Source organism: Gadus morhua, chromosome 23 (assembly GCF_902167405.1).
Source record: "Gadus morhua chromosome 23, gadMor3.0, whole genome shotgun sequence".
Classification (NCBI taxonomy): Eukaryota; Metazoa; Chordata; class Actinopteri; order Gadiformes; family Gadidae; genus Gadus; species Gadus morhua.
This window is the reverse complement of record NC_044070.1, coordinates 10,957,406-10,974,317: the sequence shown is the minus strand read 5'-3', so window position 1 is coordinate 10,974,317 and position 16,912 is coordinate 10,957,406. Positions and strand designations below refer to the sequence as shown.

Sequence of the window (16,912 nt, the reverse complement as noted above, 5' to 3'; positions counted from 1 at the left end):
GCCAGAAAAAAACGACAGTGTTACCCCTTACGTTTTTTTCAAAACTACAGTGTTACCCCTTACGTTTTTTTCAAAACTACAGTGTTACCCCTTACGTTTTTTTCAAAACTGCCAGAAAAAACGACAGTGTTACCCCTTACGTTTTTTTCAAAACGACAGTGTTACCCCTTACGTTTTTTTCAAAAAAGTCAGAAAAAAACGTTACCCCTTACATTTTTTTAAAAACGACAGTGTTACCCCTTACGTTTTTTTTTCAAAACGACAGTGTTACCCCTTACTTTTTTTTGAAAAATGCCAGAAAAAAACGACAGTGTTACCCCTTACGTTTTTTTCAAAACGACAGTGTTACCCCTTACGTTTCTTTCAAAACTGCCACGTTGGGGACCGTTTGGGTGTACTCCCTCCTTGGTGGCCATGTGAGCGGGGACTTGAACCTTAGTCTACAGAGCGTTAACCAACAGCACTGACCGCTTCACCACCAAGACGCTTACGATATCATGCTTGGAGGTTATACTTGACTTTAACATTCACATGATAGAGAAATAAGTTAAATCCATTACGGTACCCCTGGTAGCCGTGTGAGCTGGGACTCGAAACTTAGTCTACTGAGCGTTAACCAACAGCCCTGACCTCTGCACCACCAAGACACTAACCACAGCATGTTTGGAGGTTATACTTGACTTTACCATTCACATGATAGAGAAATAAGACATAACCATTGAAGTACCTCAGCTTCTTATTAACCGTGCGTGCGGGGACTCGAACCTGCAACTGCAGAGTGTTAACCCGCAGCCCTTACCTCCACACCACCAAGACACAGAACAGGATGTTTTGGAGGTTATACTTGACTTTACCATTCACATGATAGAGAAATAAGATGTAACCAATAAGGTACCACAGCTTCTTATTAGCCGTTCATGCGGGGACTCGAACCTGCACCTGCAGAGTGTTAACCCACAGCCATTACCGCCACACCACCAAGACTCAAATAAGGATGTTTTGGAGGTTACACTTGACTTTACAATTCACACAGTCTGGAAATAAGAGGTATCCATTAAGGTACTTACTCCTTGAGGGGACTTAAACCCTGGGTTTAAGCGGTGAACAGAACTTAGGCTCAGCAAGAACGGATGAGCAAATTCCTAATCCCTGTGAGCGGGGACTCGAACCTGAGTCTACAGAGTGTTAGCCAACACTCTTACCGCTGCACCACCAAGGTAAGCTGCTCACCAGCTCTCTGTTCGTGTACATTATAAGGCCTAAACAATTTTTTTGTTTGGTTCCGGTTTCCGACCGACCCTGTCAATTTATGTGCGACCCAAATTATTTTATGAGCTTTATTAAAAAAATAAAATAAAACATTTTTTGATGCAAACTATAATTAAGTTCTGGTACAGCACCTCTTCATTCTGTACAAGGATGAGCGAATTTTCTCGTTTTTAAATGAAAACAACCTACCTATCATTCGCTGCCGCTGGAAAAATGCCGGAAAAAATAAAATAAAAAAATAAAATAAATTCCCTACCTACCCATGACCTCAACTGACAACCAACAGGAACCAAACTTTTTTTTTTTTTAGGCCTAAACTAATGTATGGATAGACCAACAAGTTGATCATTAAAATATTCATGGAAGTAACATGCATATACCTCATGTTTATGTCATGAGGTCGTTTGAAAAATAGCATTTAGGCAGTGTTTTTCAGCTTTTTTTAACGCCATGCCCTAGGGCCACATATGAGGACACATAATCGGATCCACATATGAGGACAATTAAATAAACTCCAATATTTTGCTTATCATGGTAATATTCTCCAAACCACATTGGTAAGATATGTTTCGTGAAACATTGAAACCTGATTTAAATTTTGCTTTTCCCCTCCAGATTTGCCTGCACATTGCACCACATAACACACACATTACGAAACCAACAGTTCTTTTAAGAACTCCTCTCTGTCTGTCTGTCTTTGTCTGACTGACTGACTGATGGTCTGTCTGTCGGACTGACTGATGGTGTGTCTGTCTGTCTGACTGACTGACTGACTGTCTGTCTGTCTGACGGACCATCTGTGTCCTTATTTTCTCTTGTCAGGTAGGTTCACTGCAATGCTTAAAAAAAAATCATATTTCATATCAGGGTCTATAAAAACAGTTACTAATGCGCTATATTTGTGTGTGTTTCTACCCTAGAGTATGTCTGAGAGAAATAAAGAAGGTAATAAATCATTCACTTGAATTAGAGTATGATAAGGCATAATAACAGGATTTGAATATCAACATTTAATGCATGGCCTTACTCTTTGCATAGTTCATTCCATTTTGATATTGGAATTCTGCGCTGACAATGATCAAAATAAATGTAATGAAATACATTCATTTATTCATTCTTTGTGTCCATTTGTTACCCACAGCTACTTTGATTGACCTTGTGTTGCCTTCGTACATGTGCGTGTGTGTGTGTGTGTGTGTGTGTGTGTGTGTGTGTATGTGCGTGACAGGTGTACCACTGCTGAAATTGACGGACCTGGAAACCGGGAACAGGGTTGCTTGCTATGGGCCAGAAAAATACCTTGATACTTGCCTTTGTCAAACATTTATGGAAGCTTTTTTTTTTTCTTCTTTACAGATCAATTTTTTTTGCCTGGGGTGAAAATAAAAATCAATGATGCAAAGTCTTCTGTCTTTGGTTTATTTCACGTAGCTAATATAATTGAGTGTACGAAATAATATGTGTCTATACTAAAAAAGACATTTGAAATGACAAGTTAAAAGTAGGAAAGTCTATCAAATGCATGAACCTTTTTCCATATTACCGGTAAGTCATTGTGCTGTGCTGTGCTGTATTGATGTTTGAGAATGTGCTGCCGGATCTCCGCCACCAGATGGCGCCCGAGAGGGTAAAACCATGGGTTAAACGTTTAGACCCGCCCACAATTAGCTCCTCCTCGATCTGCGGGCTGCATTCAGGGGCAAGACCCATATCGGAAAGATATTGGGTCTGGTCGTCTGGTCTCGTACGGTGGCAGTGTGGGAGAGTTGGGTCTGTCTGCGTCCTGCAAGACGGAGGCGTAACTTGTAGTAGGAGGCGTAACTTGTAGTCGGAGGAGGCGTAACTTGCACTAGGAGGCGTAACATGTAGTCGGAGGCGTAACTTGTAGTCGGAGGCGTGTCTAGTACTTTTCTATATCGCGGAAGTGATCTGTATGTAGCAGTGGTGCGCGGGTACATAAATGACCGCAACTCGGACCTCAAATATTAGGCCTTAAATTTACTTACCGTCATGAATATCGGAAGACCCGACTTCAATGAAGATCTCGTGTGAACCGTGATTTACGCTTTTTGTTTACCGCGAAAAGAGAAAGATCTCGCATGGACCGCGATTTAGAAAAGAACAAGTTACGCCTCCTAGTACAAGTTACGCCTCCTACTACAAGTTACGCCTCCGTCTTGCAGGACGCAGACAGATACTATTGGAGTTGGAGGGATAAACGGTTGTCTTTCAAGTTCCCTCTGCACGCAATAGGATAGCGCTACAACCAATCAGAACAACGAAGAAGGTGACGTAGTCAGAGCGACAGAAATTTCCATGGGGAAGTGTTGCGAATGGTGGATTGAGAGAATGGAGACCAACGACGAAACTTTTACCGTATCCGGTCGGCAAAACTCCTAATACATCTTTCTTTTCCAGGAAAGTCTTCAGTGCAGTTCTTTGTTCATTTCTCAAAGAAAATGATAACTTCAAGTCTTGAATAGTAGCGGCCAAAGCCGAGTCGAAAGACAGCTGTTCGCCAGCAGCAGCAGCCATTATTGTTTACCTCTAACACGGAACCGTCGCAGCTCTGACGTCATTCGGCTCGATTTTGCCCCTCACGATCTGATTGGCCTGACACATTTTCGGTTTCCAGCAGCGAAAAACGACGACAGAAGGCGGAATAACAACAATGGTTCAAATAGCAATGGCTGGTGTAATGGCCATGAAGTAGGTCTGTATATGCAGTGTAAGCTTGTCCAGGCCCTGCAAGTCAGGATGTAGGCTATGAATCTGAATGAAAAGTAGGTAAATAGGTAGTGGCCATCCCCAAAATGCACCAGAATACAGGATATCAAATCTATAAAATTAAAAAAAAATTACGGGGGGGGAACCTCAGACCCCCTGTCTATTACTGTGCCCCACCAACATGTTTGATCGCCAGCCGCCACTGCTCCATACCACTGTTGCTGCATTCAGGTTCATTAGGTTCAATTGTAGCATTAAGACTAGCTAGTAAAACTTGGAAGTGTAGGCTGGGTTCCAAACTCCAGATGCAGGCAAGTTCACAGAATCACCACAGAAATAACTTAGCAAACCATTGGCGATATGTTTCTTCCGTGCTGGGTATTTTTTAACAAATGGAAGGGGAAATTAAAACGTATTTGATCAAGTCTCTCTGTGTGAGCGCCGGGATGAGTATCCATCAGCCATGAAAGGTCTGACACATCAGCGCACCTCTGACTGCGACAGCGCACGAGTGCTTGACCATCTCCCAAGCCCTGCAACGTCCCAAGGAACCACAAATAGAAAAGGCCTCTTCCTGTTTGTCTGGTTGGGTTCCCAGGCCGAGAGACGAGGACTGGTTATCACCGCAGCCGTTCATCTGGTGGACTATTTCAGGACTATGGCAAAGCAGGTCTCTTGATGCTGACCCTTTTCGACAAAATACTGTCTGACGTAACAGTATCAACAACAACACCACTTCCTCTCAGAGCAGAGGTGGATGTTCCAGGTTGAAAAAAAAAAAAGGGACCTTTTGATTGTAATAGGCCATCTGGTATAGTCAATTAGTACCAGCCCAGGGGTAAATGAACTCTATTCTAGATACTTACATCTGAGTTTAACAGGGGGGGGGGGGGGGGGGGGGATGCTGTAAGATGCTGGATTCGATCCTCAATGTTTAGTCTACCTGCTGGAATCCTAGAGCAAGATTCCCTCCAACCCCTACCTGCTCCTTAATGACAGGTAGTATCTTGGACTTATAGTGAGAACCGTTTCTCGTCTAGAAACCCTAACCTATATACAGTCTAGCCAAGCCAATAACACATACATTTATACAGTCGAGCTAGCTAGTAGGAACCCATGCCTTCACACACTCTAGACAAGCCCAGAAACCATACCTCCATACAGGCTAGATAAGCTAAGAACCCATACCTCCATACAGGCTAGAGGATCTAAGAACCCATACCCCCATACAGGCTAGAGGATCTAAGAACCCATACCCCGATACAGGCTAGACGATCTAAGAACCCATACCCCCATACAGGCTAGACAAGCTATGAAGGAAGGAACCCTTGCTTCCATGGGGTCCAGACAAGCCAGCCCCATAGGGGGGCATGTTGATTCACCACCCACAAAGCTCTGCAGTCAGAGGAACTCTGCTTCCTCCAGCCAGGCGAGCTCTCCCCCACGGCCCTTCCTCTGCTACGTTCAACGGCTCATCTATTTTCTGCTAGCCGTCTATTTTCTCCCGCTCATCCATCATGTGACCGGCCGGCGGGGGCCACGGCTGCCAGGTTATCTACCAGAGGGACCAGTCAGCTCTGCAGCTAGTTGGCCGGAGAAGGAGTCTCTGGGAAACGGTAATGAGAACATTCTCCATTAAGTTATACGGAGGAGACACTCTTATGCAATGGCACTTACTGGGAACACAGCAACACCCGTTCATTTATATACCTTTGTGCGGGAGAACGAGCCTGTAATATAAATTTCCCAGTGAGTCTGTACACATTGCTCTGGACTAAGTAATGAGTTAGTGAATAGTGCTTTGCTCGTGGCTACGAATCATCTCCTTTATAAATATTTCAATGCTTATAAATCCAAGAGCATAATGCCCATAACCCCTTCCTGCTCCTTAATGACATTAATTATTTTAGGTTGCTTTGGATTAAAGCTTCAAAATGACTAAATAGAACAGAGCGTGTCGAAAAGCAACTGGATGGATGGGTGAACAACAAACCAGATAGCTGCTCATGAAGAGTTAGGATTAGGAGGGAGGCTCTGACAGAAGACTACGAAGCAGTTGCACAGATCAATTTCACAGATCACGACAGACATCCTACCGCTATCTGAAGGGTTTGCTACGGTACCTGATATACCTAGGGGCCATCTTCGTTCTATCTTGGTTCTGAACACTAGACGTGTGGGGGAACTGAATATGGAAATCCACCTTCGTTTCCTCCACCAAGCTAGCGTGCCGAACTATGATGGTTGGGAGGAAAGTATGGCCCATGGAGATTAGCATAAGGCCTGTAGACACGGAAAAACTCACTAGACTTTCACCATAAAAGCTACCCCCAGATACTCTCTTTTAGGGCCCCACTCAGCAGCAGTTAAAGGAAATGATTCAGAATGAAACTCTCTACCAGAGAACACAGAACAGTGGTATTGGGTATCTGGTATTGGGAAGCCCAGCCCTCCTCAGTCTCAGGTCATTAAAATCCTGTTTGGTTTGGTATCAAAAGAAAGAAGAACCAGAGCTGTGACCAGGACCAGAGAGAGAGGGGGGTGAGAGAGAGAGGATCGAGAAAGCGAGAGAATAGGGAGAGAATAGAAAGAGAGAGAGAGAGGAGAGAGCAAGAGAATAGGTAGAGAATAGAAAGAGAGAGAAACAATAGAAAGAGAGAGAGAGAGAGAGAGAGAGAGAGCAAGAGAGAGGGAGAGAGAGAGAGTAGAACCGTAGAAAGCAGTAGCAGCAGTAGCAGCAGTACCTTTGCCTTGTCCAGCTGGGTCTGGGCCTGTCTCTCAGCCTCTCTGCGCTGCGCCTCCTTGTCCTCCTCCAGGGACACATCCGAGTCAGATGGACGGCTTGTGTAGGAGTCGGCCGAACCCTGCAACACACACACACACACACACACACACACAAACCCACACAAGCGCCAGGTTAGACCTAGTCTCAAAACACAGCTAGACCTGGTGCTAGTTATAGCCGACGCTGGTGGACACTGGTCTGTTGTTAGACCGGACCCTGATGTCAGCATTCAGTGACCGGGGACTGTTGTGGATGTCAGAGGACGAATCGTAGGGTGAAATAGGAACGATGCGTACAGCAGAAGTTTATCTGTAGGTTTCACGGTTGGAATGCCATCCAGAGCCTTTCAGCTGGGAGGCAAACACCACAGCTGTTAAGACCATCGAGGACATCAAATGTTTAAAGCAAGGAGCTGTCTTTGGATGTCTAGAGTCTTACCAGGGACTGCTCCAAGGCATGGTGTTGTGCACACACACGCATGCACATTCACAAACACACACACAAACACACGCTCGCGCGCGCACACACACACACACACACACACACACACACACACACACACACACACACACAAACACACCTAGGCTGGGAGCTAATATTATCTTTGTCTATATTTGTATTTCAGTGGTGTCATACAGTCATGATGCAGTAGTAATAATTCTTCAAGCAGGCATATTCACAAACACACACAAAAAGACACACACGCACACACACACACACACACACACACACACACACACACACACACATACACACATCCCTGTATGTTGATGTGCAGCCAACCAAATCCTGGAATACTATGACAAAACAAACTGGACAATACTGGTAATTTAACACTGCTGCATTCCTGAGCCCACTGCGTGTTGAAGGTTAATTATGTTCAGTGCTTCAGTGGTCATCAGCAAAAATCAATAGACCCTATTTCCCCACGGGTATAATACACGTTGTATTCAACACACGGTCTACACTCTGCATTCAACACAAAGGGTCTATGCTCTGTATTCAACACACAGGGTGTATATGCTGTATTAAACACACAGAGTCCACACACTGTATTCAACAAACAGGGTCCACACACTGTTTTAAACACACAGGGTCTACACTCTTCACTCTGAGATGCCAAACACATTTAAACAGAGTTTAACCAGAGATGGAGAGGAGAGTGAGAGGGGGAGGATGGAAGAGGAGAAGGAGAGCAACAAATGGGGAGCAGGATCAGGAGAGAAGGAGGAGGGAGTAGAGGAGGAGAGAAGAGAAGGGGAGGGAAGAAGAGGAGGAAAGGAAAGATGAGGTGGGGAGCTAATGAGGTAGCTCCTCCTTCCCCTACAACACTCATTCATTCACCTCTCTGCACCATCACACTTAGTGTGGTTGAGTTAAAAATAGCCTTTCTCTGCCCCCCCCCCTCCGCGCCTCTCTCTCTCTCTCTCTCTCTCTCTCTCTCTCTCTCTCTCTCTCTCTCTCTCTCTCTCTCTCTCTCTCTCTCTCTCTCTCTCTCTCTCGATTTCTCCCTCTCTTAAGACGAGAATGACTCTACCTTCCCCTCTCTCCCCCACTTCACCACAAGCAGCCTGGTTTAGATACCAGAGACAAGCCTAGTGTGTGGGTTGTTTTCAGGAATAAAAATATTATATTTATAGTTCTATCTATTTGTGTCTCTCCTTTTTAGCAATGGTGAACTGCCTTTAAATAACCAACTTCTCTAAATATAAACCCACTGCTATAAAGAGTATAAAATATATATATATACGCTCAGAGAGCATCAATATAAATCTGTCTCTCTGTGTTGTGGTGTGTCACCTGCACCAGAGCCTATAAATAGCTCAATGCCAGCTCATTAACTATGCATGCTTATGATGCTCTCTTCAAGCCAAACTCATGAGTTAAACATTGCAGCACACCTGCATACTCACCTCACACACACACACACACACACACACACACACACACACACACACACACACACACACACACACACACACACACACACACACACACACACACACACACACACACACACACACTCATGAATCCAAACACATTCATTCTTGACTCCCCAGTAGCCAACTCAATACCCCTCACACACACAGACACAGACACAGACACAGACACACACACACACACACACACACACACACACACACACACACACACACACACACACACACACACACACACACACACACAAAAACGTTCTTACGCAGGCGTCCAAGGTCTTGTTCTGTCCTCCCTTGGCTCGTTTGAACAGTCTGACCCAGGTAGCCTTCATTAGCCACGCCCAAAAACACCTGCGCCACGCCCCTCACCCCCCCCCCCCCCCTCTACGTCTCAACCCCCCCCCCCTCTTTCTCAACCGCAATGTCCCTGTTGCTATGGTGACGCCGTATCACGTTGTGTCCCGCCTGACCGCGGCAGCGACCCACAGCCCCGCAAACTTCGGCGCCGACGCTACGTCCACACGCGGCGGCACTCACAGCCGTGCTTTCATCTCCAGGGTAACGCTCCGATACGGTGGCTAGCGCCAGCCACGCTGCTACACACTGCTCCCCTGCCTCCCCCTCCTCCTCCTCCTCCTCCTGCTGCTGCTCGTCTCTCTGCTGCGCTGCTCTGCGAGACGGCCCGGTGTCCACAGGCGCTCTCCGCCTGGCGCATAGTCCCGGCCGCCGCGGTAGCCTGTCCGCGGCCGCAGCCTCACGTGGCTCCGAGTGCCGAGCGCGACTCCAGCTGCTGCCTCCGTCTCAGACGTGCACGGCCCCCTCCTCCTGCACGCTGCCGCCGCAGCCACCCCCTCGCTGGGCTGCCATGCTGGTGTCCCTGGGCTGGGGAACTGGAGGGCTGGAGGTGGGAAGGACTGGAGATCTCAAGGTCTGTGGGATTGGATTTCTGGAGGACTGGAGGTCTGGAGGTCTACGAGACTAACTGTCTGATGCTACCGAGGAAAGGGATGCTGTGAGTCTCAGCTGTGTGGTACTGATGCTGCGACATGAGTGCTCTCCCTCTTTCTTCCTCACTCTCTCTCTGTCACTCTCTCCGTCTAATTTTCTCTCAGTCTCTGCTTCTTGTCTCACCCTCTCTCGCCCTCCCTCCCCCCCCCTCTCTCTCTCTCTCTCTCGCCCTCTCTCTGGCCCTCCCTCCCCCCCCCCCTCACCCTCTCTCTCGCCCTCTCTCCCCCCCCCCTCGCCCTCTCTCTCGCCCTCCCTCTCTCCCTCTCTCTCTCTCTCTCTCTCTCTCTCTCTCTCTCTCTCTCTCTCTCTCTCTCTCTCTCTCTCTCTCTCTCTCTCTCTCTCTCTCTCTCTCTCTCTCTCTCTCTCTCTCTCTCTCGGTCACTTGCTCTGCTACTGGCTCTCTCCCTGTGTAAAAAAAAAACTCCTCTTCTCCCTCCCTCTTCTCATTCACCCTCTACACTTTCACTTTCCCTCCCTTTTCTCTCTCCCTACCTTTCTCCCCCCCCCCCCCCCCCCCATCATTCACTCTCCGCACCGTCTCTCTCTCCCCATGTCAGCCTGTTCTTGTTCGTCCCCCCATGCTGCCTCTGAGGTTCTCTCTCTCCATCTCGCCTTTGCTTCACTCTGTCCTCCCTTACCCTTGTTATTTCTGTCATCATTTTCTGTGCGTTTGATCAATGCTTTGCACCCCCACACACACACACACACACACACACACACACACACACACACACACACACACACACACACACACACACACACACACACACACACACACACACACACACACACACACACAAACAAGATAAATACAGAGAGAATGAGAGTGTGAGAGATGAGAGAGAATTAAAATAGAACTTCTTGCCATTAAAGAGGGAGGGGGAGTGAGAGAGCGGGACACAAAAAGGGAGAACAGATATTGATGCAAAGGGAGATAGAATGAAAACAGCTGATTGAGAAAGTGGGAGAGGAAGTAAGACAGAGGAAGATGGAAAGAGATGGAGAGAAAAAGACAGCGAGAGTGAGAGAGAGAAGCAGTGAGACATAGAGGGTGAGAGAGAATGAGAAAGATACAGTGAGACACAGAGAGAGACAGAGAGATAGAGAGAAAGAGAGCAACAGAGACAGAGAAAGAGAGAGAAAGAGGCATTGAGACAGAGAGAGATAGTAAGAAAGTAAGACAGAGAGAGAGAGAGTAGACAGAGAAAGAGCGAGAGCGAGAGCGAGAGAGAGAGCGAGAGAGAGAGCGAGAGCGAGAGCGAGAGCGAGAGAGAGAGAGAGCGAGAGAGAGAGAGAGAGAGAGATGGAGCCTGCTGTGATCTGTTCCATGGAGGCTCATTGCTGTGGTTTAATTAAAACCTTCCGGTCTTAGCCGATCAGCCAGGGACCATCTCCTCTCCCCCGCCCACACCACCAGAGTCTCCATTGCCCTTAACACCCCTTCTACTCCGCCCATGCCACCAACACCACCTCTCCTCCACCTACGCCCCATCATCACCTCCGCGACCACCATCAACTACCAGCACCTCCTCCACCACCAACCACACCTCCCCCACCGCCCTCCACTCCACCACCTCTACCTACCACTTCACGTCCTACACACACCAAAACCAGCCCCACCACGTGTACTACACACACCAGCTCTGCATAAACGTCATGGGGTCGAAGGGTCAAAGGGTCCAATTTAATGGGTTTTGGGGTCTCCTGTGAAATGCGTTAACTTAAGGGTAGCTCAAAGGGAAACATGATTATCAGCAGAAATGGACAGAATTGGCATTGACTTTGGATGATCGAATGACAAGCATAAACTAAACATTGTGGTCTGTGGTAACAAGACATCTCTGAACCAACATCCCAACACACACATCCACAAAGTATATGATGACAAAGAAATAAGTCTTCAAGACCTTCCCGCACTAAAACATGTCTTTGATAAAGGCTTGACTTTGTTTGACTTTTGTTGGTTTAATCTGCAGCCTCACTGAAGCAGATGGGCAAAAGAGTATCACATAAAAAAAAACAATCTGGTACAATATGCAAATAAGGGAGGAAGAGGAAAACTATTTTCGTATTAACATTCTGAATGTCACAGACCTACAGCTTCTAGGACATTCTCCTGAGATTCCAGATTGCTCTATAATTGAAAATATTCTTTGTTTATATATTTATTAATTACATTGAACAGTCTTGGGCCCACTCTGAAAGTCCCCAATGTAATGTCAAAATAAAGAATTGACCCCCAGTTGAACATTGCTTGAGTTCTATTTTGATCTAGGCCCTTATGAGGGTGGGTGACTGATGCTGTACCGAACAGCCAATCAATGCATCAGTGTTAAGGATGCCACACTGTTAGGAGGGGAGGAGCTACCAATAATATGCTGTGTTGACTTATAATCCCCGCTAATATGGTATTCTTTGCACATAGTAACAGCTTCGGTACATTTTCTACGCACAGGCTTGGCATTGGAGAAACTGAAATGAAACTGAAATGAAAGCATACTTTTGTGTCCAGTCTTCATTGAATTGATTCTCGTCAGACTTTTGGACAGCGACATTACATAGGCGCTCGTACTGTCTGCTTTCTTGTATTCTTTTTAACCACTACGAACATAAAAGCAAAGTAAAAATATACCAAAGAAACGTGAGTTTCCCACGTATTTTCTGTCCAATAGACGAGAAACCCGCTCAACAGCATGACATGTGTTTACATTGTTTGGTTCGCTTGAAAAAGTGCTCCATGAACACTAACAAACCAAATGAAAAATGCCACAAAACAGACCTTCAGCTTCTAAAACATACACCTGAGGTTCTTAAACACAGACCTACAGCTTCTAGAACATACTCCTGAGGTTCTTAAATACAGACCTACAGCTTCTAGAACACCCTCCTGAGGTTCCAGAACACAGACCTACAACTTCTAGAACATCCTCCTGAGGTTCCAGAACACAGACTGACAGATTCTAGAACACCCTCCTGAGGTTCCAGAACACAGACTGACAGCTTCTAGAACACCCTCCTGAGGTTCCAGAACACAGACTGACAGCTTCTAGAACATCCTCCTGAGGTTCCAGAACACAGACTGACAGCTTCTAGAACACCCTCCTGAGGTTCCAGAACACAGACTGACAGCTTCTAGAATACCCTTCTGAGGTTCCAGATCACAGACCTTCAGCTTCTAGAACATCCTCCTGAGGTTCCAGATCACAGACCTTCAGCTTCTAGAACATACGCCTGAGGTTCTTAAATACAGACAACAGTTCCTAGAACATCCTCCCGAGGTTCCAGATCACAGACCCACAGCTTCTAGAACATATAATCCTGAGGTTCCAGAACACAGACAACAGTTCCTAAATCACCCTCCTGAGGTACCAGAACACAGACCTATAGTCTGTATCACCTTGACGTCCAAACAGCCAATCACCCTCATGCTCCTGTATACACCCGTATATACCCCCACACCACATCCACCCCCGCCCACCCATCATTCTCATTCTCAAAACTCAAGGGGCGCTTTTCTCTATGTACACACACACACACACACACACACACACACACACACACACACACACACACACACACACACACACACACACACACACACACACACACACACACACACACACACACACAGACCCCCTCACTCTCACACACATACTCTCGTTCACTCCTCTCTTCTTACAAACACACACTTCAACACACTTAAACATACTTCGACAAAAACGTCTTCCACAGAAAAACGTGCTCAGGCACTCGCTCTCTCTCTCTCTCTTGGTTGCTCGTAAACTTACTAGTCAAGTGCCTCTCTGTTGTTATTTTCTTGTCCTCTCTGCCTTCGCTCTCTCTCTTTCTCTCTCTTCTATCAGTCTCTGCAGACTTCCTGTCTGGGGAGGAAGTGAAGGCTGGGATCATGTTAAGTCCTGCGTGAGGCGTGTCATGGCTGGCTGGTTGTCGCTCCGACGGCGATCACAGAGCTCTAAGTACACCGCCGCTGTTCTGCAGAGGGTAGTGTGAGGACAGCGGGTTACTGGTCACATGTTTCTGAGGGTTGGAGGACACACAGGACCCTGAGAGTGGATTCTCTTTCTGATGGCTGGTGTTTGCGTCCTGCTCAGTTTCAACATGTCATTCACAACATGCGCATGTTTGAAAATGTACCACACACATCCTTCAGTGTCCACAGAGGAACCTGCTCCTGAGGTTCCAGAAAGTGTCTCAAATGACGAGGACGGATCGCCCTTGGAGGCTGGAAAGAGAGAATCCTGATGGAGTCAGGGTTATCACCGCGGCAACGGGGACGGCGCCGCCGATGAGGGTGAGACAGGGAGGTGCCTGCGGCCAGCTCAGACAACTCACGTTAGGACCAACCATCTGCTAACTCTGCTAATGAGCACGACCAAAAGGTAAGGCTAGCGCCTGAAATCAGCAGACCTCGCGACCAGAATGACGAGAGAGCCAATCAGAACAGAGCCGGACTGGTATCGTGGTCTGGACCTGGGATGGGCCACCGGGCTATGACAGTATGACATACAAGGAGCAGGAGGAGCAGGGGGAGAGGCTGAAGGAGAAGATAGTTAAAGTGCATTCTAAATCACCCACTGACATCCCCCATCTATTCTCCTGGTCACACACACTTTCACACACACTTTCACACACACACACACACACACACACACACACACACACACACACACACACACACACACACACACACACACACACACACACACACACACACACACACACACACACACACGTTGATGGAATACCTTGTTTACCATCTTACCTTCTCACTCCACTTCGCTCTTTTACCTGCCAACCCTTTTCTAACAGTCCTTCGTTGTAATCTATCTTTCTCTTTTTCCTTTTTTGTCCTCTCTCTCTCTCTCTTTCTCTGAGTGGGCTCTATAGTGTGTGTGTGGAGCATTTTCTTACAAGCAGAGCCCAGCCATCAGAAATACAATCTAGTACGGTGGCCCTGCGTGTCTTCAAACCCTCAGCAACTGAGTGTTGGACTGACTGAGTAACTGGCTGTCGACACCAATCTCCTCAGAGCAGAGCCGGTTCACTTAGAGCTCTGTGTGATTGGAGAGGGTGAGAACCAGCCAGCCATGACACGCCTCACGCAGGACTTAACATGATCACAGCCTTCACTTCCTCCCCAGACAGGAAGCCTGCAGAGACTGATACAACCTCTGAAGAGCGAGAGAGAGAGAACAAGAGAGAGAGAGAGAGAGACAGAAAAAGGAAAAGAAGATGACAAAAGAGAGGCGCTCAAGTTAGCGAGTGAGTGAGAGAGCGAGAGTGAAAGAGCAAGAGAGTGCATTTTTCTGTTGAAAACTTGTTTGGGTGGATTTATGTTTGAGTGTACTAAAGTGTTTGTGTAAGAGAAAGAGAGCAGTCAGGGAGAGTATGTGTATGAGATGAGAAGGTGCGCGTGTGTGTGTGTGTGTGTGTGTGTGTGTGTGTGTGTGTGTGTGTGTGTGTGTGTGTGTGTGTGTGTGTGTGTGTGTGTGTGTGTGTGCGTGCGTGCGTGTGTGTGTGTGTTTGAGAGACCTAGCGAGAGTTCATTTTTGTGTGTGTGTGTCTATGTGTGTGTGTGTGTGTGTGTCTGTCTGTATGTGAGAGACCTAGCGAGAGAGTTAGTGTGGGCGTGGGTGCGTGCGTGCGTGCGTGCGTGCGTGCGTGCGTGCGTGCGTGCGTGCGTGTGTGTGTGTGTGTGTGTGTGTGTGTGTGTGAGTGCATACATAGAGCAGAGAGTGGAAGATGATGTAAATGGGTGGTGGTTGGGTATGGGGGTGTATACGGGAGCTGGAAGGTGATTCGCTGTCCAAACGTCAAGGTGATAAGACAGTGAAAAATTGTTTACCCAGCATGCCCTCTGCCAAGTGTCCCGTCACGCATCAGTCAGGCATGGCAGCCAATCACATTTCAGCACAGAGACGACGCCGGACAAGCATATTCTGCATAGATGTATACGCAGAAGCTACACATCCGTGTGTGTGCGTTTAGGTGAGTGTGGGTCTGTGTGTTGGGCGGTTGAAATTGCATTTGAAGCAGAAGGATGGAGGGGGCTGATTGATGAGTGTGGGTTATTATGGGATGAGATAATAAGCGCTACGGTCATTGGCGTGTGGTGTGGCAGTAGAAACGTTATACAAGCACCGTACCTAGACAAGTATTCCCAGATACTAGCATTAATACTACTACTATACAGTCCTTCAACAACTAATAATGCAATAAATATTCTAGGTGAACACTGTGGATCATTTTCTGCCTCAGCTTTTCAGGCTGAGGCAGAAAAGCTTTTGACAGGCTCCAGCAAGAGGGACCACGTCACCCCGCATCCTATCCATCAGAGCTCCTGTACACCCCTGGGACCCCCAGAGTCCTCAGGTCAGCAGACCAGGGCCCTCAGGTCACCTTACCCGACCAGGGCCTCCTGTTCAATCTGCGCTCTAGATTGAAGCCCAAGGGAGACCGGGCCTTTGCAGTTGTTGCCCCATGATCAGCACCCCCAACACTTATAAATGCAGGTGAAAAACGTTTATGAGGATTGTTTGAGTTTGTGTGTGTGTGTGTGTGTGCGTGTGTGCGTGCGTGCGTGTTGCCCAGTCTTAACTTCTATGTACTTTAAACATACGTATGATATGTTTTGATCATTTCAATTTGTGGCCACTGTGTCTAGTACTGCCTTAGAATGTGCTCTACAAATTGATTGGATTCGAATTTATGTAAGCCAGAGTTACTATAGGATATCATAAAGTACAGAGTTACTATAAGATGTGATATAGGACAGAGTTAGTATAGGATATTATGTAGGACAGTAACAATAGGATATGATATAGAAGAGAAAGAGATAGTATAGGACATAGTGACTACAGGAAATGATATAAGACTAAAGAGTAAATATAGGATTATCATTTTGACATAGGAAACTTAGTATACTACTATACTATAGTTTCAATAGTGCAGGAACACTAAAGGACATGATATAGGAACATAACTGGGAGCCTGCCTGAATTCAGTCAGAATTCATAGTCTTGGCGCACACACACACACACACACACACACACACACACACACACACACACACACACACACACACACACACACACACACACACACACACACACACACACACACACACACACACACACACACACACACACACAGACACACACACACA

The 16,912-nt window shown here is 46.9% G+C and overlaps 1 protein-coding gene across 6 annotated transcripts in view; it reads right to left on the bottom strand.

The window, feature by feature from the left end:
- Nucleotides 1–16,912, bottom strand: part of cacnb2a (calcium channel, voltage-dependent, beta 2a) — a 68,116-nt gene that overhangs the window by 23,212 nt on the left and 27,992 nt on the right. For 5 of the 6 annotated variants that reach the window (XM_030348798.1, XM_030348799.1, XM_030348801.1 and 2 more), the window contains one exon: nt 6,741–6,860. In XM_030348798.1, coding sequence (XP_030204658.1) covers nt 6,741–6,860 — 120 coding nt within the window. Of the gene's footprint in view, nt 1–6,740; nt 6,861–8,981; nt 9,092–16,912 lie in introns of those variants that run through there. The other variant, XM_030348800.1, reaches the window with a different exon arrangement.